Source organism: Dryobates pubescens, chromosome 17, assembly GCF_014839835.1.
Source record: "Dryobates pubescens isolate bDryPub1 chromosome 17, bDryPub1.pri, whole genome shotgun sequence".
NCBI classification, from domain to species: Eukaryota; Metazoa; Chordata; class Aves; order Piciformes; family Picidae; genus Dryobates; species Dryobates pubescens.
Genome location: NC_071628.1, coordinates 6,514,196 through 6,537,908, shown reverse-complemented (window position 1 = coordinate 6,537,908; position 23,713 = coordinate 6,514,196). Strand labels below are relative to the sequence as shown.

The window sequence follows — 23,713 nt, the reverse complement described above, 5'->3', positions numbered from 1 at the left end:
TGAAATACCGTCTGAGACTCCTCTCTTGGGTGAGAAAATCTTTTTCATCTGGCCATTAAAAGCTGCTTGCCAATGACAAGTGGGACTTGCATCGCTGGATCTGGCAAGGCAGGCTTCCTGAAACGATTCCCAGCTGCTGGATCATTCCAAAAGTGAACAACAGCAGCAGACAATGCTAAAAGTAGGTGCAGGAAACCATGACTCCTCAGCTGGGTGCTACCATGGGTGTCAGCCCTGATGCTGTACTAGAAAGTGTGCTGCACAGGCAGGAATCCCAGTGCACTGCCTGCCCGTGGCCTTAATGCAGGCAGTGCTGAGAGCAGCATGGCAAAGAGATGCTCTGAGGAACCTGCATTATCACAGGCATCATGGTGGCACCCCAAACCCCTGCAGCAGAGCAGAGCTCTCCAGAGCAGCAAATCCAGCCATTCAGAAACACACACAAGGCTCCAACCTCACCTTGCCACCTTGCATGACTCTGAGCCAACCACCCAGCCTGGCACCACCACATTAAAAAGGCAGCTCCCAGTACTGGGTATTTGAAAGTGCTGTTTAAGACTGGCTCAAGACCCTTCGGAGGATGCACCTTCAGCATCTGTTGAAGATGAGGCTCCTCTCTGGTATGCCAAGCAGGGTGTAATGGGAGTATTAACCATCCATTGCAAAAAGGGAAAGGACAGGAGAAAAGCAGCAGCTGCCTGGACTTCCAGACGTCAAACAGGAACAAGAAACCTGACAGCTCCTCCTGCTGCTGCTGCCCAGCAAGAAAGACCAAAGGTCTGTGAGGGAGCAAAGCAGGGATCCAGACCTATCCCCAGAGAACAAGAAAAGCTCCCATGGAAAAGGCACCTTTCAGCCTAGTGGGAAGCAGATTCTTGGCAGCCACTAATTTGTACAGGAATTTGCGATCACCTAAGAGTAAAATCTGTGCTCCCCAGGGATCACCTCTGCAAGGTGAGGTGCTCCAGGAGCCCCCACGGGGTCAGTGCCAGGGCTGTGGTGAACCCCTCAGGCTCCAGGTGGCCAAACCTGGGCTCTCTCACTGCCACAGCTGATGCTGAGGTTTGGGTGGTTTGGTGGCTGTGTCTGAAGCCTTGCTGCATGTTTCCTCATTCCTATGCAAAAAAAAAACACCCCAACCCCAAACCATCAAGGGTTTGGAAGCTGATTTCTGAGAGAGGGAGGAGCTGTTTAATTAGCACCTCTGCCACCTTGTTACCGACACTGCACGGCAGTGACTGTCCTCTCACCCCGCTCAGGGAATTCTGCATTCTAGCCCCAGCTGGGAAGATGAATTTGAGAAGCATATTTGCCTTTCTGACCTGAGGACACGCCAGCTCTTGCTACAGTGACATTCCTGTGCAGGGGGAGCCTCTGCACACTGAGCCAAAGGCACAGCTAAAGCTTTACAAATAAACAAATTACTTCTAGGGATCCCTAATGAAAATGCTCTCCCAGTCCCAGCTCATGAAGCAGGGTAGCTGCCTCTGCTCTTCATCTTGCCCTTGTGCTTGCCCCCCAGCCATTAGCTGCTCTTTTCTGCTGCAAGCAGAAGAGGATTAAACCCAGGCACAGATTTTACTTCTTGGTGAGATCCACACTGGAGTCCAAAGCAGCACTCTGAATTTTTTCCCCAAGAAACCCTGGTTTCTTATGAGTGTAGCTTAATATCTTTCCCTACAAGGAAGAAGGTTCTGCTGACATATTCCACATATAAACATCACTGCACGATCCTTGATTCCTGCTGCTTGAAAAACCCAGATTCTGAACAGGGAGCAGGAGTCAAGAGGAAATGTTAACAATGAATAAATTAAAGGAAACTAAAGTGTGTGCAGATTTGGTTGTAATATTGGCAAGGTATTTTGAGACAGACATGAAAGGGCAAAGAGAGTTCTTTTAAAGCCACAGCTTTTGCTTTATGGTTTGGTTGGTTGGATGGTTGTCTTTTTCCCCCCAGAATTAATTTGTTTGGGTTTTGGTTTGGTTTTGGTTTGGGGTTTTGGTGAGGTTTATTTGTTGCTTTGCTTTTTTGGGTTTTGCTAGGCTTGGGTTTGGGTTTGGGGTTTATTTTTGCAGAGGTTTGCAGACCTTGAAAAGGAAAGGAAGCAATTTTTGGCTCAGCTAAAACAAAATCATTTGCAATTCCCATCACTCCACCCATCCGAGGCTGACTGGCTCCCAGTTTCACACGCTTTCCAAGTGCTCAGCACTTCACTGCATGAAACCCTCAGCCACTGCAGGAAGTTTTCAAAGCATGGAGCAGTGGGAAGCTGAACCCCGTTTGGGGAGGTTCAGGGCGCACTGACTTTGCTGTGCCTGCTGACAGTGCTTTTCGGGGAGCACCAGAGCTGCTGTGCTCCCAGTGCAGAAATGCTCTGGGGGATGACAAGGATGCCTGCATGTCCTGACTGCAGTAGGTGTGCTGAACACGCTTGGATTAGCCACAGGGGCCACGTGGACATACACAGCCCGTGTGGACTCCAGCGTTCAAGTGGAGATCCTCCCGCTCAGGAAAACCCCGGGAGGAACACAGCAGCTCCCCACAAACATGCAACACTTACCCCTGCAGCTTCACACAGCCAGCCTTCTGGTGCTTGCCAGGTTAATGGTAGCCTTTGAAAACATCATCCTGAATGTCCCAAGGGGCTGTGGAGGAACGGTACCCTCTGGAGAGTCCTTGGGTTTGTAGCCTTTTTTCTCTCCCCAGGTAAGGAAAGCGTGTGCAGTGGCTGAAGAGGATCACAGCATCCTGAATCCTCTTCAAACTGCTGCTTTTAACTACCCAAATAACTGCATCAGGATGTAAATATTTTTCTTTTTGCTTTTGTGGTACTTTACTGTTTGCATCTGGCTCGCCACGGCTCCAAGCCTTCCTCATTTGCTCTCCTTCTAGGGCGGGAGGAGGAATAGAGATTTTTCAGAGGTTTAGGCACATTCCTCTCCTTCCTTCACCATGCTCTTCCTTTGCCAATTGTTTAGTCTCAGCCTGGGGTTAGAGCTCTGCACAGTTTTACTGGGATCCAGGGTCTGGACCTGTCACAGATTATCAAATAAATCTCCAAGAAGCTAAAAGCTTGCTCTGCAAGCCCTCGTTCCACTGATGGGTTCTGCTCACAAGCCAAGAACATCTCGCTTTCCTTCCCCTGCATGGCCTCAGAAATCATAACAATTAGGCACTAACAAGAGTTCAAAAGGGCTTCAGGGAGCTTCTTGGATGGTCTGTTCCAGCCTCTCAGGCTGTTGTACCCCTTCTCATCTCCACTGAGGCCATTAGCCTCCATCACTCTCCACAGAGGCCAACCCAACACAGGCCCAGGGTGCCCTGTGGGCATCAAGCTTTATCTTACCTATGCTGAGTGACAGCAGTGATTTCTTCACACCTTCCAGCAAGCCAGGACCTCTTCTCTGGCCAAAGCCAGCTTGCATCCCTCCTACCTGGTGTGAATGGAGCCACAGTCTCCTTCACCTGTACATACTCCAGGTATCCTCTCATCCCTCCCATCCAAGGACCTCCAGGTAGTTTGTGTCTGATGGAGGCAAGCATCCTGGCTGAGCTTAGTGCCTACTCAGGGGCACAGCATCAGCTGGCCAGCATGCAGATGCCAGAGCAACTAACTCAGCAGGAAGCAAAAGTCTGACAACACAGCACAAACCTTTCTCTGCAGCAACTTGTTTGGCTATTCCTGAGAGCTCCAAAGAAGCAACAGGACATTAGGAACAAAGCCTTCACCTACCTGTTGGAGTAACCTGTGGGACACAGGCGTGGATAGGCTGAAACCGCCTGGCCCATCACTGCTGCCACCAAGGGACAGCGTGTTCAAACCAAAGCGAGCCTGTCAGCATTTCAGGGCATCTTGGTACTTACAGTGAGGGCATCACTTGTTTCTGAGCTGTTGTCTTTGCTTCAAAGAGCAGCAGCACAAACAAAAGAATCAGAGAATTTCCCACCAGCACTGGCAGTAGGTCAGTCCTCAGTGGGAGCAGACAGTCAGTGTGAGCACTACCTGAAAGGAACACCAGACTTCAACCTCTGCAGCACAAACCATCCTTGGGTTTACTCCTGCAGGTCTTCACATTCACATGAGGTGGCCACATGTCATTTCACCAGTCATCAGCTACCAGTCTGGCTCCACATGGCCCCCCATCTAACTCAGCTCCACCAAAAGGTACTGTTGTGACATTACTGCACGCTTACCATGCAGCTGAGTTCACCTAGGATGCCAGGGCAGATGGACCCTTCAGGTTTTACAAAGCAAAGTGGAGGGAAAGCAGGACTGAAGGCAGCATTCCCTACCTCTGCTGAAGTTCATCTCTTTCCCTAGATGTCGCTGAATTTTCCACGCCAAATTCCATTTCCAGTCCCTGTGATACCAGGGCAGGTTCTTGCCTTTAAAACTTACCTTTTGCTATCAAGTGCTTGACATGCTGAAGCTCTTCTTGGGAAGGGCAGCCCACAGGCCTTGCCTCTCCTGCCCTGCCAAGCAGTTTGAAAAATAAAGCTGTGCCAGCGTGGGTAAGACGAGAGCATATTTATTAGTTGGAAGATACACAAGGGAACACATCAGTTTGGTACAGTCTTGCACACACAGGAGCAGCTTCTGGGGACCAGGCGCTGCCTGGCTGGTGTTGCCACAGAACCGCTAACCCTGGGGCGCCACAGCATCTGCAGGGCTCTGCTCGGAGCGGCTCTGAGACAAAGCGAATTGCAGCGGCTCGTCAGCATTAGCTGGACACTGATATTCCTCCAGCTTCAAGGGAACATAATGCTGTAGAGAAGCAGCTTCCTGATAAGCAGCATGATTAAGGACTTTAATCCAGGAGGGCTTGGCTTGTCCTTTATAGCCAAGCATGGCAAAACTCCCTGAAAAACAGACACAAAGAGAGTGACCCCGGCTGGGTCAGTTCACTGATCGGCAGCGCAGCAGAGAATCCCTCCACACATCATGGAAACCTCTCAGCCCTTCCTTTTTAACTTGGATTAAAAGAACAGAGCATTTAGGAGAGAGAAAAAAAAAAGGGTGAGTGGGAATGAGCCTTGCTGAAGCTGTAACCTCACTGCAGCACAGACCTGCAGGTATTTCAATAAGCTGAGACAGGTTCCCAGATGCCAGTTAGCAGGAATATTGTTTTGCCCCTTAGTTTTCAATAAGATTGGTTCTTGTTCCTATTTGACTGTATGAAAATGGTTAGGCACTTTGAATCCTTCTTTTATTAGTTTACAGCAGTTTCTTCCTGTTATGCCTAAACTGTCCCCCATGTTGACTCTGCTCTGGTCTCTGCTGTCACAGAGTACAAAGGCATTGTGTTCTCTCCCATTTTAATAATCATCTCTCGTGTTTGTATTCTGCTTTTCATTGCAAAGACTCCCAAGGCTATTTGCAGCTGGGTGGATGGAGACTATTCCTGTAAACACTTCTAATTTAAATAAGGTTTTACAAAGCCAGGCAGCAAGACCCTAAATCCCCATCCCACTGGGGTCAAAAGGATCGGGTTTCTTGTGCGTTACCCCTGGCGGAGGGAACATGCCCTTGGGAGAAACGCTGCAGCCTGCCCCTGCCCCCAGCACAGACCAGCCCTCTGTGTGATCACTTTTGGAGATGTAAAGTGAAATAATGAACATACCTGAACCAACAGGAGAAAGCTGATGAAGCAGGACATAACTACCCAGACTGGAAACCAGGGCAGACGTGGGGGTGAACACCCCTGCCCTTAGCAACAGCAAGACAGGAGCAGCACACGATCAGGCCCACTGCCACACACTAGCATCCCACCAAGGTGGCAGCTCAAGGAGATGGCTTCAACCAGCATGTGCCTGGGATGGTGGTGGCCCTGTTTGCTGCTTTTTGTGCCTCAGGAGCAGCTGATGCTGGAGGGCTGAACTGAGCTCCCCCAACAACCTGGAAGTGCTGCACACATGTGAGCATCACAGGTGGTTCAGGGAGCAAAGTTTGACAAAACAAACAAAAAGGATGGCTTTAATAAAAAAATTCCTTTCAAAAGCAGTCAGGGCTTTGATGCAGTAATGAAACAATGAAGTTCCAGGGTAAAAACAAAAAAAGAAACCCTCCAGTTTTTATTTTTAAAAGAAGATGTTAGAAACAACAGCTTCCTGGGAATCCAGCACTGAGGTGGAGTCACTGTCTCTGCTGTGACAATTCTGCTGCCCTTCCCTGCAGTGGTCACAGCAATGAACTTTGAAACTTGAACCAGGAACTGATAGAGATTTCAGTAAAGCATTAGGGACAAAACAAGTCCCCAAACCCCCAAGGAAGAAAAGCTGGAAATACAGACAACTCTCCGTCTGCTCTCTGCGTGTGAGATTGCAGATGAAATCTGCAGCAAGCCAGCTGCCTGTCTCCCTAATTTCCTTATCACCCAAACTATTCATCCAAACCTGGACTCAGTTTTCCAGTAGGAAACCCAGCATGGATTTCCTGGACCAGTGATACCAATGGGCCTCTTGCAACAGTCCAAGGTAAAACTGTAGTAACAACTTTCCAAAACCAGTGATTTCACCTCCCTTCCATCTGAAAAAACAAATAGCTCCTATTTCACTTCTGGCTATTTCTTTTTCATCAACCTTTCAGTTTATTAACTTATTTTTTTCACTCCTTGCAAAGAAGTTGAATTTTAGAGATGGAATCTTTACTAAATTGTTTTATTTCCTTCTTTCTTTCTCTCTTTCTTTCTCTCTCTTTCTTTCTCTCTTTCTCTCTCTCTTTCTTTCTCTCTCTCTCTCTCTCTTTCTTTCTCTCTTTCTTCCTTTCTCTCTCTCTCTCTTTCTTTCTCTCTCTCTTTCTTTCTCTCTCTCTTTCTTTCCCTCTCTCTTTCTTTCCCTCTCTCTTTCTTTCCCTCTCTCTCTCTTTCTCTCTTTCTTTCTCTCTCTCTCTCTTGTTTTGGGGGGTTAGAAAAATCAGCTCCTTTTAGATGAAAAAAATTGCAGCATGTGGCTTCTCACTGGTGAGATGGAGTCAAATCCCCAAAATAACTCTCCTGCTTCCCACCATGCCTAAGCCAAGAGATTTTTGATTAGGTGATACTAGAGTATTGTGGGAGGAAATCTATTGGTAAGCATTGTACAAGTATGTGTCCACTATTTGGTAGGGAAACACAGCAGTAATCCTCAAGCAAAAGAAACATGGTAGAATAAATCCATTTACCTTCCTTGTGGAATGCAACAGGCTTTGCTGAACCTAACCTGGTAAAGACAGACATTTCCGAGCTCCCCACCATGGCTGCAGCACCTCTAGAGCACACCAGGACAAGTGACCTGAAAAGAAGGACAGTAATTGCTGGATGACTGCAAAACATGACTTCATGAAGAATCTGCAAGGCCTGTAAGTTCCAATTCAGAACCAAAGAACTTGCATGAGAAGGTGCTTAAATCCCCTTTCTTTCAAGCACATGCAAGCTTTCTGAAGTTTAAGCCTCTTTGTAAAGTTCCCAGATTAATCCTGTGCTTCACACGGAAGCCAACACAGCACAAATGGCTGCTGGGGAGGGCATCCCTTATGGGTACATAGCCCTCAGCTGCTGTGCAGTCCCGAGGCTCTGATCCACTGAGATCCTGGGCATGATTTTCAGTCAAGCCTCAGCCTGGTTTTTTTTTGGTCCTCACAGATGTGCTTTCAGCCCCCAGTGAATTTCACCTGCCATGAATTCCAGGCACAACTGGAATTTAGCATTTAGCTGAATGTCTAGAACTGCAAACCACAGGGCAAAAACACTGGAAAATCAGCCCAAATGCAGGTGTGTCCCATGGATCTGGGCCTCTGCATGCAGGCTGGATACCTGTCCAGGCTCATGTGCACAACTGCAGATGGAGTCACTCAGGAGTGTTCAAACCTTTGGTCACAGACTGCTCAGAAAAGTCCTGGACTGGAAGACTGTTTTCTGGTTATTTGACCTGCTTCTGCCAGCAGCCAAGAATTTATCTTTAAATCTCTGTTTTTCCATGTTTGTGTGGCGACACATAAAACCACAAGGAATGCGGGACAGACACAAACGGAGATGATCTAGACCATTGCCAGGACACATGCAAGGTGAGAGAGCCCACAGGCAGGGCAGATCTGCTCACTGGAAAATCTGGCACACCTGTGATTTTCATTTGACACAAGAGGCAAAACCAATCAGCAAGAGTAAACAGAAAACAACTCGCTTCAGAAATGGAAAACTGAATCATGGGCTGCCAGGAAACTGCTGGGCACAGGGAGAGGTGCACAGGATTGCAAATGTCACTGTGAGGACCTTATCTACTCCATGCTGGAAAATGCACAGCCGGTTTAGAAGGAGTTGCCAGCTTTCCAGAAAACCTGTTTTTCCTCTGCTCTGATCTCTGCAATCCTGGAAGAAAGGTGCTGCACCTCTTACTACCTGGGTGATATTTGGGATTTCTACCGATGTAATCCGTGCCAGATTTCCCTGGATGGTTATGGAAGTTAGGTGGTTTTCCAATCAGCCATGGGTGGCTACATGAACTCAGCAATGGGCTTACCTGTCTTTTATAGCTGTTTGAACATAATCAGTCACTGCCCTGGCAGCACTTTCAGCAGTAACTGTGTCAAAGTGCTGCCTGCTCACGACTGCTCCTGAACACGCATCCAGCACCACAAAGAATATGCCACGGCGGCTGAACGGGAGAAGGGTGTCATTGATCTGCAACAGAGAGCACAGCGAGGCTCAAGGAGCAGGCGTGGGGAGCTGCAGACTCTCACCCTGCCTCCCCAGAAAGCAGTGACAAGCAAGGACAACATCAGGGATGTACACCCTGTAATTATACACAGGTGGAGTGACAGCACTCAGAGATGCTTGGTGGCAGGAGGAAGCAAGCCCCTTAGTTCTCACTGGCATACACAACCTGGGAAATGAGCTCATCTTAGGATGATCCATAGGGGAAGCCAAGAATCCTGGCAGTAAAATGCCTTGTTCACTCTTAATGCAGTTTCTTTCCATGTGAGAGAAATGACTGTCACTTGGGAAAGCAGATTTGACCACAGAGCGAGGGAGAGGTGCTGAGGCAGCACACTGGGGAGCAGAGGCACCACGTGGCCTTTTTTTGGTTTTCCTGGAAATGTAAACATCAAACCTGCAGAATTCCTTCTTGGTAGGGCTACCCTAGTTCCTCAAAGAAGTTATAGCACAAGTGGCTCCTACTCTCCTCCTTTCCTACAGCAAAGGCTCCTTCCCTAGGTTACACCTCTTAGGATGTGCCACGATGTTTGCACCCTGAGGTGTCCGGCGCTGGTGCATCTCCCCAGCATCCCAGGGGACAGCCCAGTCTGCAAGGACACCACCTCCACCAAGCAGAGCAGCAGCACATCAAGGTCAGGCTGACAGAAAGCTGAGCTCAGGATACAAACCACAGCACTGCAATCCACACAAGCTCTCCAAAGCCCACAGGCACCAAGGAGCTCAGCTACATCCCATCAGTCCAGATGTGTGGATGCCTCCAGGGAATACAGGACTAGAGTGAATGAGGGAGCCCATGGTTAGAAAGTGGCTTCTGCAAGATGTCAGAGGATGCTGAATGCAACAGGGGGAGGCAGGTGTAAAGTGATATCTGGGCCATGGTTGCCAGAGGAGAACAATGAGGAGCAAAGACAGATTAAGTGACCCAGTCCTGGCTGTCTCCTACTTTTGAGTCTGGGAAGTGTGTTGAAGTCTGGCTGCACACAGAGCAGAGAGCAACCACTGCTGCTAACTGGTCTGCAGGGAGCTGCTGGCAAATGGGACAGCCCCGTGGTGTGTCTTGCCCTTGTCCACACGCTGCAGACCTGCTGAGGAGCCAGCATCAGAGCCCCCAGTGCCCCACGGGAGCTGGAGCAAGGCACTGCCACACCTGTCTCACTCAGTCCTTGGGGAAGCTGGGGTCAGAAATCCAAAACATTTCTGACTTTTTGCATTTCTTTCAGCAAAACAAGGACAAAAGGTGCTTTGGTAGTGGGGTGCCTCTGCTTCACTTCTTCATTTCCAAACTTCCTGCACCTTTCAAGATTTAGGGCAACAATCCTCACCTCTGCTTCAGCTAGGAGCATGCATCTTGGAAACAACACCTGCTCTGGAAAGTGATGCATTGCATTAGAGCTGGAGAGAGGGCAAAGGAGCTTTGAGGATACTGCACCTGCCCCTGTGTGCTGCACACAGAGGTCTCTACACTTCTCCACAGGTGAGGATGCTGCCTCCAGTAACACCTGCTTGCTGATGGGTTTGAATCAATTTTTGATGATGCAGCCAGTCCATGTGGCAGGAAATCTGGGCTGCTTAGACTCCTTAGGGATGCTGTACAAGCTTTGCTTGGCATTTGCTAGCATTAATCATAATTCAGTAGCACACCAGCAGGAAAGCCTGGACAGCATCCTTGCAAGCATGACTGCAGTCACCCTTCACCACCTGGACAGACATACAAGGCACAGACAGGAACACCTTGACAGCTCCAAACCCCTTCAGTAGTGAAATGTTGCTATTTTTATCTTTCAGGGCAATGCCAGAAGAGAAAAATCAGAAACACAGACTTGTTTTTCCTCCCACATCCTTTGTGAACAATGACTTCTGGCATGCTTTTTCCCCACTTCCTCTACATTAGAGTGGTGGTGTTAAAATTCTTCTTCTGAGGTGATAAAAGGCTTTCTTCTCCCCAAGAGCTTGAATCCTCATTTGAATAGAATGCAAGCTCCCAGGGACTTGAGCAGAGTTAATTGCAAGGCAGAACAGCGCACTTGCCTCTTGCAGAGGAAAGTCCTCTTGTGCCAGGGCTCAGCAAGACTTTGCAGTAACTTACCTTGGAGATGAAGTTTTCCCTGCTCAATTCCCAGTTCAGAAGCAACAGAACACAACATACCTTAATGAATGCAGATGCCAAGGTGTGGTTTTGGATGTCTGCACTGCTGAGAGACTGGATCTGGACCCTGATGTACTGGACTGAGGGTGTGCTAGTGATGGCAAGCTGCAATGACACCAGAGAGAGACTGAAAACCTGGCCTGCTAACTGGCCCTTATCAGCAAAATGACAGCAGGCACCACTGCTCAGGTTAAGAACTGCATTTGTCAGACTGTGACCCTGGTTCACAAGTGAGTGCTCATTACCAGACCACCATTCCCCAAAGAATTGTGGCAGTGCTGGTTGGAGGAGACCTCTGATGGTCATGTTGACACTAAGTAAGATTAAAAGTTTCATATGAATTTCCTCTGTTTTGCCTGGCTGTAGCCTCAAGTGCAGATTTGCAAGAGCTTGAGACAATTCTGCAGGACTTGGAGGGGGGGTGACTTTAGAGTCAATGAGAAGAGAACCTTGCTCTGATTAGCCAGTTATTCCCATTAGCCAGAGTTACCCCCCCGGTCTGAAATGCAGCAGCAATGGCATACTTTGGAATTCAAAGCTAATCCAACCTGACCCTTCTCAAGAATCTTTTCCTTTTCTTGTTTAGAAGAAAGAACTGGGGGGAGGGAAGGTGCCATGGATGTGCATCCACCTGCTTGTAAGCAGGCAATTTCTTTGAGGCTAATGCATTGTGGAAAAGACTGCAGAGGTTGAGAGCTAGCCCCTCCCCTGCACACAGGTGATGTGCTGTTGGGCAGACTCAGGAGGGAGAACTCCCTATGGCTTTTCCTTACACGCAGTGAGAAGGACCTGACCTGTGCGACCGCACGCAGAGAGCCTGGCCTCAGAGGCTGCTTCGGTCGGTGAGTACCTGTGGGGCGCCGCAGGCCCTGCACGGCCCAGACGGGTGCTGGGACACAGGGCGCTGGGCAGCTGCTGGCCTCTCTGGGAAGGGGTTGGTGTCACAGCTCCAGGGGTCCCCTGGGGACATGCGTGCCATGATTTTAACACGCTCACAGCCTCGCTGCGAGCAGTAGCTGTGTCCCTTCCGAGCTTCACGGGCTTGCAGGCGAACGAATAGGTACCTACAAATGAGAGCAAACAGAGGGGTCAGAGGCACTGTGTGCTTAGAGGTCAAGCTCAGCGGGGGCTCTTGCTGCATTGCTGAATTGCACTAACCCCTCACACTGCCCAACCTCAGAAACCAACTCCACAGCACACCCACTGCAAAACGGGTCCTGGAGGGATGTAGGCTGAGCTCCCCTCTCACCCTGCACAAGGAGACCTGTAGCACTTGCAGCTGGTACACCTCAGGCAGCTGCCTTCACCAGGCAAGTGTCATTTGGGGCAGACACACACCCACCCCCCAAGCACCCAATGCTGTCCCCAGGCGTGGTGGCATCCCTGCAGAGGAAGAGCAGCAGCAATGCTCAGGCTGTTAAGCCCTCTGAGTTGTGTGATCTTGGCCCGTGGCAGAGCTCAGCCCTAGGCATGCATGACAGAAGCTCAAAGGCAGCCAGATTTCCTGGCCTTTGGAGCTCTTTATTTTTATCCTAGCTGTTTCTAAGCATGTTTTCAGTCATGCCCATTCTGCAATTCAGGCTGAGCAAATCACATAAACAGCTCAGTTCAGCTTCAGATCAAAAAGACACAGGGCCTTGGAAAAGGATTTTTCATTCTAGTTCTTCTAAAACTAAATATTTGTGTCTATTTGCCTGGGAGAAAGAATAAGCTTGGATGCAGTGTGCGTGGGGTTAAAAAACAAAAGCAGGGGGAAGCATCCCACTCGTTATGAAATAAAGGCTGAAAAATAACAACAGGAAAAGGAGAAAAAAAAAAGCTAACCCTGTAACTTCTGTACTCTGAAAGGTCTAAAAATGTCATGGTTGAATTAGAGAGGAGCCAAAGGCTGATGCTGCCTAACTTAATTGTTAGCTCAGACGACCCATCCAGCTGCACGTACCAAGTCCAGATGGCTGCTGGCAGCTAATGGCTCTTCCCCCACAGACCCACACGTGTAACCATTTTCCCCACTATTCAGTAGTAAACAACCTGGTTACAGAACTGGGGCAACATTGGGGTTTGGTTTTGGTTAAGGGAAAAAAAAAACAAACCAAACCAATTAAAAAAAAACAGGATTAATTAGCAAATTGTTATTTCACAATTGCTGTGATGAGAGAGGCCTGGCCATCCGCGAGGAGCCCGGTGAGCGCCCTGGGACTGGATTGCTCATGTGTTATGGTTGAATGAATAAATATATCCCATCTTATTTTCAAATCTGGTATTTGTGGATTGGTTCCTGAGGTAGCTGCTTAGTCAGGTGAAGCATCATGGGACCCATGGTTAGACCCTGGCTCTAACCACAAAACACTTTTTTCCCTCCCTATTTTTCTAGCTGACTGAGAGACAGTTTCGTAACATGTTTTTTTAACCAGAGGTGTCCTCCAGTCTTACAAAGATGGTGCAAGATCCTTGGCCTCTCTTCATGCCTTCAGAGTAAGAGATGCACTGTGCTGCTCTCCCTCTGTTTTTCTTTTTTTCCTTTTTCTTTTTTTTTTTCTTTCACAAAAGCCAATTTTTAGAATCTGATTATTTTAGAATAGACTAGAATACAGCAGAGCAGAGTAGAACAGAGTAAAGTAGACTAGAATAGAGTAGAACAGAATAGACTAGAGTAGACTAGACTAGACTAGACTAGACTAGAATAGAATAGAATTTACCAGGTTGGAAGAGACCTTTAAGATCATTGAGTCCAACCTATCACCCAACACCATCTAATCAACTAAACCATGGCACCAAGCGCCACATCCAGTCTCTTCCTAAACACCTCCAGGGATGGTGACTCCACCACCTCCCTGGGTAGCACATTCCAATGGCCAACAACTCTTTCTATGAAGAACATCTTCCTAAACCTCCCCTGGTGCAGCTTGAGACTGTGTCCTCTTGTTCTGGCATTGGTTGCCTGGGAGAAGAGACCAACCCCCACCTGGCTACAACTTCCCTTCAGGTAATTGTAGACAGCAATAAGGTCTCCCCTGAGCCTCTTCTTCTCCAGGCTAAGCAACCCCAGCTCCCTCAGCCTCTCCTCATGGGGCTTGTGCTCCAAACCCCTCACCAGCTTTTTTGCCCTCCTCTGGACATGTTCCAGCAAGTCAACATCTTTCTGAACTGAGGGGCTGAAATGTCCCTGCATGGGAACATGATAAAAGGGAAGCTTCCCAAACTGCCTCAGTGTAGCAGCTGCAGTAGTCATGACAGGGCTCCTTTCCATGGCCCCTTGGGGTGCAATGCAAATCGCTGCTTGGTGATACAGACTTAGACCTACGCCAGCTAACTCCAGCCTCTAAGCTCATTTTGACCTGAAATGAGTGAAAAGAGCATGCAGGATGGATGGGCGTGAATTTTAACTCTGAGAAAGGGAAAGGAGGTGCTGGGGCTGGTAAGAAATGATCATAGAACTGTTAGGATTGGAAGGGACCTCAAGGATCATCTAGTTCCAACCCCTCTGCCATGGGCAAGGACACCTCACACTAGATCAGGTTGTTCACAGCCACATCCAGCCCTAACCCTAACCCTAAATGGACGCCGAGGGTTGGCTGCCCGCTCAGGGGTAATGCAGGGCTCACCCGGAGGCTCTGTCGAAGTAGAAGAGCCGCTCGCCGGTGCTGCTGAGGGCGCTGGCCCGGGAGGCAGCGGCGAGGTACCGCCGCACGCTGTGCACCCTCCCGGTCCGCCGCTGGTAGATGTCCGTCAGCACCTGGAAAACGGCTCCCCGAGGGTAGCAGAGGGCGACACGCAGCCAGTCTCCTCTGCCGGCAAAAGACGAGCCAGGGGGAGGGAGAGAAAAAAATGCACTTCAGGGCTTGAGCACAGGAGAGGCAGTCTGCAGCCAAGAGTACAGTCTTCAGGCAAAAACAAAGAAATGGCCTTTGAGGTTCTCTTCCTCCTAAAAAACACTACCACCACCAAAAACCAAACACCACAACAAAGCCCCAAAGCCAAAGAAAATCAGAAGTTTTTGCTTTGTCTGGAAAGGGAGGCTGCTTATTAGGAAGGGCTGATCCAGGGACTCCAGCTGACCTCAGAGGACTCCGAGTCAGGTGCCAGGATGGCTTAAACCCAGAGATTTCCTCTCCCTTGCCTCATAAGGCTGAGGCACAGCCAGTCACAGGCCCACTCATGTCTCTTGAGGCAGCAGCAGCTTGGTTTAGATCACCCAAAGCTGGTGAGGCAGAGGGAACCAGCAGCCAGCAGACATTCACCAGGGGCACAGATTCAGGAATTAGAAAGTAATCTCTGACTTGAACCAGAGCCACAGTCTAAGGAGACCTCTGCTTCCTCCACTTTACAGTGAAGTTTATTATCGTGGTTTCCAATCAAATCTCCCTCTCCCCAGCTCTTTCAGCTTGCAGTAACAAAGGGTAAAGTTAAATCATCTTTTAACTGTTGTCTACCACAATTGTGGTATGTCCAAAAAATCCCGCCCCCCCCCCCCCCCAAAAATCCCAAACCAAACCAACCAACAAACCCCTACACAACACCCACCCCCAAAAAAAACCCACCCTGCCCCCATGGTTTTCCTTTATCCTGTGATTTGCACCACCACCCTCACAGAGAGGAAAACTGGCTCCAGACTAAGAATCTTTCTTACAAGGCTCAGAGCCAAAAGATGCAGCCGTGGTGCAATTTGGATACTGATGGGAAGAGTATCCCAACAGCCTTTCCTGTCTGAGGGATGCACCTGTCCTGTGCAAAACAAAGCCACAAGAAGGTTACACTTGAAGGGAAGAACTGAATACAAAGATTAATCTTGAGGGTTTTTTGCCTTTCACCCTGTGAGGTGGCTCAGTGTGCCCCACCGAGGTGCTGTAGTTACCTCCCCTTCTATTACCCAAACCAGCCAGGCTTTAAATGTACTCCTTTAACTACCTAGTTTCCTGGTTACCATGTAAGAGTATCTATTTGGCTTAGAGAAAGACAAAATACCACCTCCACCAGCCCTCTTTCTGGGTCCTGCAAAGTCCAGGAAGATCCTGCCTGCAGAGCAGCAAGTGGGGAGAAACTGCTTTGACTTGGAGAAATCTGGGGAAAGGCCATGCCTAGACCTCTACTTTGCATTACACATGGAGAGCAGAAAAGCAAAGCTATTCCAGCCTTTTTCTGGTTTTCTCATTAAACCAAAACAAAGCTATCTGCAGGATGGAAGAAGGGACAGGCTGTTCTAGAATAATAAATCAAAGCTGCACAAAGACCCCTCAGCTTAAGCCAGATACTGCCCTCTAGATTTTAACCAACTCCAGCTGTGTCATAACACAGCACGGCTAGAGGAACGGATATATTTTCAGATGATTTGGCCTCCAACTGGAGGAAATGAAAGAAATGCACCAGAGCCATGTTTGTGGAATATTTTTAGGACAGAGTCCCAAGACATTTGGCTGTTTCATAAGGGTGATTTGCATTGTGTTAGCACATTTCATCCCTTGAAGACACCGCCACAGAAAGGACTTGTCGTCTCCCTCGGATGCTGGGAACCAGCACTGGTGCTGTGCTACACTGACTGCCACCTCCCTAGGGAATAAGAAAGGCATCAGAAAAGAAAACTAGAGGGTGAAAAAAGGGGGGAAGGAGGGGGGAAGTGTGAAAAAAAGCCTGCAGTTGTGGCCACCTTGAGCTGCAGGGCGTTTGGGAACAGGCCTGTCAGAGACCAGCACGCACACGAGCAGCCTGAGCCAAACACTCAAATAAATCATATGGAGATTGAGAAGATAAATGAAAAGCACCTACTGCTGAGCCTGGGGAGGAGGAGATGGAAAAAAGTACATTCCCACAACAAAGGGCTTGGGAAGAGACGTGAGAAGGGGAGGTTGTAGAAGTTATCCTTTGTGTAAGTACAGGAGAGAATCGAGTGGTTGTGGTCTCTTTAATTTAGTCTTATTTTGACAGCTTCCTGTTTGGCTCTTTACCTCAGTTCTGTTTCTTCAGTATGCACAAAATCCTCTGGACACCCTGTCAAATACCTGGCTGGGTGGTTGGACTGCACTCCACCAGCTCCAGAAAGAGCAGAGCGAGACACATCAGCGCTGCTGCGGGATGGTCCATAGGACTCTGCCTTGCAGCTGGCCGGTGGATGGGGGTCAGGTGCCTCTTCTCCAGCCACTGCCACAATGAAGAGAATTGCAGCCCCAAGCAACAAGCAGTAATCAGGCATGGGATGTCTTGGATATTGCATTCTAAGTTAAGCAGATGTGTGTGTGCTTTCCTCAGCCACTGCCCTGGCCACCAAGGACCTCCTGGCTGGATCTCAGGTGCAGGAAGACTTCCCTGTAACTTCTGCTTTGTTTCTCTGCTTAAACTTCTCAGTTCTGTCTTATTTACCAGCTGCTGCTCTGGGGTGGATACTTTCAGGTGGAATAAATATAAATATATGTGAACCAGCCTAACTCTCTTGTTCTGCCCCTCTCAGTAGCATCACATCAGATGGATCTCCACAGGTGCCCTAGAGGCTTAGGGACACACAGAGCACTAGTGACAAAACACTGAACTCACAGTAGATCCCACATGAGGAATTCAGAGTCATTTCAGACCTCTGCTGCAGATGCCCTGGGAACATCTGTAGCTTTAGACACTCTTTATGCTTAAAGCACAGCACAAATAAAGAGGAAAATCCATTTGAAACAGAAGGGGTAGAAGTCACACACACAAAATGCTGTCCAGTGCAGCAACACACAGGACTTGTTCCTTTCAACTTCCAGTGACAGAAGCTTCTTGCAAGAGCAACAAATAAAAACATTCCCAGGTGGAAAGTTGGGAGTTGTTTAGCCTGCAGAAGAGGAGGCTCAGGGGAGACCTTACTGCTCTCTACAGCTTCCTGAAAGGAGATTGCAGCCAGGTGGGGGTTGGTCTCTTTTCCCAGGCAACCAGTGGCAGAACAAGAGGACACAGTCTCAAATTGTGCCAGGGGAAGTTTAGGCTCAAGGTGAGGAGGAAGTTCTTCCCAGAAAGAGTTATTGGCCATTAGAATGTGCTGCCCAGGGAGGTGGTGCAGTCACCATCCCCGAAAGTGCTCAAAAGAAAGATTTGATGGGGTGCTTGGAGCCATGGTTTAGTTGATTAGATGGTGCTGGATGATAGGGTTGGACTTGATGATCTCTGAGATCTTTTCCAACCTGGTTGATTCAGTGATTCTGTGAAAGCCTGGCTTGGGAATTAGCTGTCAGCTTAAGCAAAAGCCATACTGATGCATGTAGAAAATCAACCTGAGCTATCCAAGATATTTTTACCCCCAAATTAACTGTTTCCAAAGGATTCTGGTTAATTTTGTAAGTCAGGGGCTTTCTTCTTTCCTTTTGTTATTCTTGTTTTCCTATGTGTTCTTATAAAAGAAAAATACCTTCCAAATTGGCATTTGAGGGAGAAAAGCTAAAATGCAGCAGCAAATTGTCAGTGTTCAGTGGGCCCTAAGAGTGTCAAACACCACTGGGAAAGTCTTTGAGAGTCTGCTGCCACCAGCATATATAAAAGCTGGCACTGCTGCCCCTCTGTTATTGCCAGTCCCCAGTCCCCACTGTGTGTTCCCTGCATTTTCATCAATGTATTCACCCTGTGCCTTTCCTTCTGGAAAGGGCTAGGTAAAACAAACCCAAGGAGCTTTTCTTTTCCTTATTCTTTCTTTTTTTTCCTCTTTTTTTCCCCCCCACCAGGATATTGGCATTTGTAGTTCTGGCTCTGTCAGGTGAAGCAAAAGCATCAGTTCTAAAAGTGTTCTTGTGTTTTGCCAATGAAGAGGCTTGCTGGGATAAGCAAAAGCAAAAAAATAAGGATGGGGGAAGGCAAGAAAAAAAAGCAGGTAGTAGGTTTCCTGTTCCTGGCCATGTGGAGATAGAGATCTGCACATCCACACACACATACCTCATTTACAACCCTCAGAACATTCCCCCACCTCAACCTCAGACTCCCAAAGGCAAAGGCACTCAGGGAAATGTGCTTGAGCAGGCAAAGGAGGGGAGGCTTCTGCAAGTGGTGGGATGTAAAGTGAGTCATGTAACTTGGAGATGAGATTTGGCTGGAATGAACACAGAAAGAGTGCAAATCTGGGACTCACTGCCTGGGAGAGGAGAAATGACAGTTGTTCAGCATTGTGAACATGCCCCTTGCCCACGTCAGATGGAGTATCAGGCCTGGACCAGGAGGAATAGAATGAAATAGAATAGAAGAGAATAGAGTAAACCAGGTTGGAAAAGACCTCCAAGATCATTGAGTCCAGCCTATCACCCAACACCATCTAATCAACTAAACCATGGCACCAAGCACCCCATCCAGTCTCTTTCTAAACACCTCCAGTGATGATGACTCCACCACCTCCCTGGGCACCACATTCCAACATCCAGCCTAAACCTCCCCCCGGTGCAGCTTGAGACTGTGTCCTCTTGTTCTGGTGCTGGTTGCCTGGGAGAAGAGACCAACCCCCACCTGGCTACAACCTCCCTTTAGGTAGCTGCAGTCAGCAAGAAGGTCTCCCCTGAGCCTCCTCTTCTCTAGGCTAAGCAACCCCAGCTCCCTCAGCCTCTCCTCATAGGGCTGTGCTCCAAACCCCTCCCCAGCTTTGTTGCCCTTCTCTGGACATGTTCAAGCAACTCAACATCTTTCCTAAACTGAGGGCTGGGGCTGCTGGCTGTGCTGGATGTCAGTGCTGGCTGTCTCCCAGCAAAGGGCACCTCTAAGCTGATGAATATCATTGTAGAAATCAGCTCCACCACGTCAATTGACATGGTGTGGGACGTAGCTGGTGGCCACAGAAGTGCACAGCCCAGCTCCCTGATCTCAGTGATGACAACCTGGGCTAAGCTGATGAGGGAATGCTGCAGACTACAACTGAAAATGACTTCGTTTTTCCTTGGGCTCAGACAAACAAGAAGCTTCTATCCAGTGAGTCAGGCTCCCCCAAATGTTATTACTAACATCTCAAAACAACCCCTCTGACATTTTGGGCAACATCTACATGAGATGAACTTTCAAAGAGAGTGAGACAGCTACAAATGTGAAACTTTCCTGCTCATAGTATGGGGAACAAGCACAAACCCCCACGTGCTGCCTTGCTAGGGTTGTCTCTCACAGGCTGCATTTTGAACTTCAGACAAGACAAAAAAAGCAAAGCCACCATTCAGCCTCCAAACCATCCCAAGAACAAATGACAGGAGGTCAGTGCTCTTTGCAGGATATGGCTGCCCTTTCTCTCCACCAATGTCTCCCAACCTCACAACAACCTGCCCAGCACTGGCCTGAATCTCCTCTGCCACAAAACCTGCTTTCAGGACAAGCCTCCTCCTCTCTAACCAGCATCACTGGTGGGGGAAATGGAGCCAGTAATACTCCTGCATCTCACAGGTGCTGAGGAGAGTGGAGTAAGGGCTACAAAAGACCTGGCCACATCATTACCACTTTCTCCCACTTCAAACTCCTTCTTGAACCCAGTTTCCCACAGGCTCTCTGCAGCTGTTACTCACTCCTCCTTTTATCTCAGGTTTTCATTTTCTGCCTTCAGCTCAAGACCATTTCACACCTCTAAACCTTCCACAATGACAAACGCTGGGGGAACATCCAGCCAGTTTTTCAGGACCTTGTTGTCAAGGACAGACTCTTCTGGCAGACCACTTGCTGTGAGGGTAGGAACAGATTAGGAGGCTACCTAGCTGGAGTTCTGTGCATTGGGATTTTCAGTGCCTTTCCTGAGTGCTGCCATTAGGAAATGCTATTGAAAACACAAAAGCACAGGCCACCTCTGGATGGAAATTGAAGGACCTGGGTTTACTCACCTGCCTCCTTGGGCCAAAAGAAACTATATTTTTTTTGCTTTTGTGAAACTCAACAAACTAAAGAAGGGACCCAGCCCTGAGGTACACTTCTGCTGTGATACTCATGAAAGCAGGGTCTGACTCAGCCAGCATTTGGCTCACAGACAATTGTATTCAAGCAAAAAAAAAACCCAGAGAGCTTCCTGCATTTCAATGCAGTACATCATCCTAGCATCTTTTTTTCCCACCCTGCATGCTTTCATGGAGAAGTCACCCCCGTTCCCAAGTACTCTCTTGCTGACTATTGTGGATTGTGTATTTTCCTGCTGTGGTGCCATCAGGTCAGGAGAGGCTGGTGGCTCTGAGGAGCCCCATATCTCACTCCATGGGCCAGAAGAAGGGTGAAAGCTACAAAAAGCCTTCAGGTTTGATGTGTCAGGTTTCAGGGTGACAAGCAGCCTGGCTTGCCACAGGCATCTGGAGACTGTCTGATGCTCAGGTTGCTCTGATTCGTGCTGTAAATAGATTAGATCAGAAAGGATATCTCTGCTCAGAGCCACCTTGTTAATCCTGGCCACTGCCATCAGGCCAGCTGAAAGCACAAGCCAGGCAGGGCAGAGAGCAGCAAGGGATGAAGGTGGGCAGGCAAAGATGGGGCTTTAGGATCACTCAGAAATGGCAATGTCAGCACCCACTTTGGCCCAGCTCTGCTAAAATGGTGCAACCTTGTGCCTGGTCTTTTGGTAACTGTTTGAACTTCTTTCCAACTGAAAAAAAACCTCACAAAACCTTGTGGCTTTTCTCCACAGGCTGACCTGTGGGTATTGAAGGGATTTAAGTTGACAGAAGGGAGTTCAAATCTATCTGCTGACCTCTGTGTTGTGCAGATTAGAATTAACCAGGTTGGAAAAGACCTTTGAGATCATCGAGTCCAACCTACACCCAACACCATCTCATCAACTAAACCATGGCACCAAGTGCCTCATCCAGTCTCTTCCTAAACACCTCCAGTGATGGTGACTCCACCACCTCCCTGGGCAGCACATCCCAATGGCCAATCTCTCTTGCTGGGAAGAACTTCTTCCTAACATCCAGCCTAAACCTCCCCTGGTGCAGCTTGAGACTGATGATCAACTGGTCATCAACTCTATGTTACAGATGCTATCAGGAGGGGCAGCCTGTGAAACTCAAGCAGTGTTTTCCTTATTATTGTTGGAAATAGTGCTGGTGTTGCTTGTATTGCATCCAGATCTGGGGATAGAGGTCACAACTCCTTTACTTGTAAGGACAAGAAAGCAGTCACGGCCTTAAACTGATAGCCCTGCTTTGAAATACTAATTTTGCCTTCCTGTGATCAATCTGGGAAGCAAGAGGAAAAAGCTCATTTAGAACTAATCTGAGGGGGCAAAAATAATTAAGAAATATCCATAAACTGGGCAAGTCTTCAGCAAGCACATTCTAGCCTTGTCTTGTTATCTTTGTTTTCCTCCAGACCTTATCACTGCTAAGGAATTTAATCACAAAAATGACAAGTAGTCAAAAGTATGAATCAGGCTGGCACTGAATAAGAGCTGCAGGAGGAGCACCTACTGCACAGCCCTGACAAACACAAACAGAACAAGTCCCCCAGAGCCTCAGTGCAGACATGAACTGCATAAGTTTGCTTGCATCTCCGCTTTTGGATGGGTTGCAGCATCCTAGAGGCTTCGTATCACCCAGCAGCCAAAAGCTCCACAGGTTTTAGTGAAGAATTCAGACACAAGCTCATTCCAGGCTCTCAAATGTTCAGATCATTCAGATTATTCACCAATGAATCTGCCAACAAACCCTAGTGCAGAACTGCAGCCTAGCAAACCCAGGAGCTGAGCAGTGCACCTGTGCCTGTCCCTGCACAAACACCACAGAAGGGGAGAGGCTGGCCATGTGCCCATGGGCACCTGCCCTTTTTGCTTGCTGCTGACAAGAAGTTTGGCCCTTCCCTGACATTGTTTTCTTTTTTAAGTCAGCTGTCATAAGGATCCAACTCCTGCAATGAGGCACCAAAGAAATATGAGCCTCAGTGTACCCCTCCAGGTGAAGCTGAGAGGGTGCTGATAAAGAGAGCCTGGGGAAGGCTGCCCTGAGCTGCCTCAAAGCCAGCATCTGCCAGCAGAGGGGCAGTACCAAGGGCAGCCCCTTGCTCGCAGGGCTGTGGCAATCTACCTACAAAAAGCACCCTCTTTACACTGTGAGCTGCTCACATTTCCCTGAATCCCCTCTGTCAAACCACAGCAGAGAGAACCCTAACATGGGAAAACCCTTCCCTCTGAGCCTTAACAGGCCAACCAGGAGGATATCTGCCTGTGCTCATTCAAAAGAAGGAATGCTTAATCTAATTGCCACTGCTTCTCAGGCTGCTTCAGCAGCACAACTTATTACACTATACTTCAGATATGTGCTTTGAGGAGATGTAACTCTTATCTGTAGATGTGCTGATAGCAGAAAGCAGCCTGGCTGGTTTGCTGAGCAGCACTCTGCTTTGATAATACCATTGGCCTGAGCTGCTGCTGCTGTGATTAGAACATTTGCACAGGCACAAAGCCCAGGTCATTAAGTTGAAGGGCTTCACTTCTGACTTTGCTTACTGTATAAAGTGCCAATCTTTTTACTGTTTGCCAGCACCTGAAAGGACAGGCTTGGCTGCAAACATGATGTTTTGCATCCTCTTCTCCATGCTTGCCGTGCTTTCACTCCTCTTGGAACAAGCTTGATGCCTGCAGCAGGCCCTTGCACTTCAGGATGGTGATTTTGAGGAAAGCCCTTAACCCAGTCTCACAGATAATTCCCATTCAAATAAAACCCAAGAAAACACACAAACAGCTCTGAGCAGGGGCAAACCACTCCAACAAAGAAATGAAGTGCACAGAGAAGAGTCTGAGGTCTCCATTCATGAAGGCTTTGCACACACTCTGTGCCTGACAAGAGCAACCCTTAACAGATCTGCACTGGCTCTGAGGAACACTTCACTCCTAGTCATTAAAATTCCAGCTGGCACTCTCCTTCTGTTCACTTGCCAAAACTTCAGAAGTTACTTGTCCTGCATTACCTCTTTCCAGAAGCATCAATA

At 48.5% G+C, this 23,713-nt stretch overlaps 2 protein-coding genes across 2 annotated transcripts in view; both read right to left on the bottom strand.

Moving 5' to 3' along the window:
• The window catches only part of CEMIP (cell migration inducing hyaluronidase 1), a 117,167-nt gene that overhangs the window by 58,288 nt on the left and 35,166 nt on the right, over positions 1-23,713 (bottom strand). The window lies entirely within an intron of this gene.
• The window catches only part of LOC104303344 (cell surface hyaluronidase-like), a 52,383-nt gene continuing 33,310 nt past the window's right edge, over positions 4,641-23,713 (bottom strand). Inside the window, exons 15-20 of the mRNA XM_054169201.1 lie at positions 14,443-14,625; positions 11,688-11,901; positions 10,838-10,942; positions 8,495-8,655; positions 7,161-7,246; positions 4,641-4,861 (exon numbers count right to left, since the gene is read on the bottom strand). Coding sequence (XP_054025176.1) covers positions 4,641-4,861; positions 7,161-7,246; positions 8,495-8,655; positions 10,838-10,942; positions 11,688-11,901; positions 14,443-14,625 — 970 coding nt within the window. The remainder of the gene's footprint in view (positions 4,862-7,160; positions 7,247-8,494; positions 8,656-10,837; positions 10,943-11,687; positions 11,902-14,442; positions 14,626-23,713) is intronic.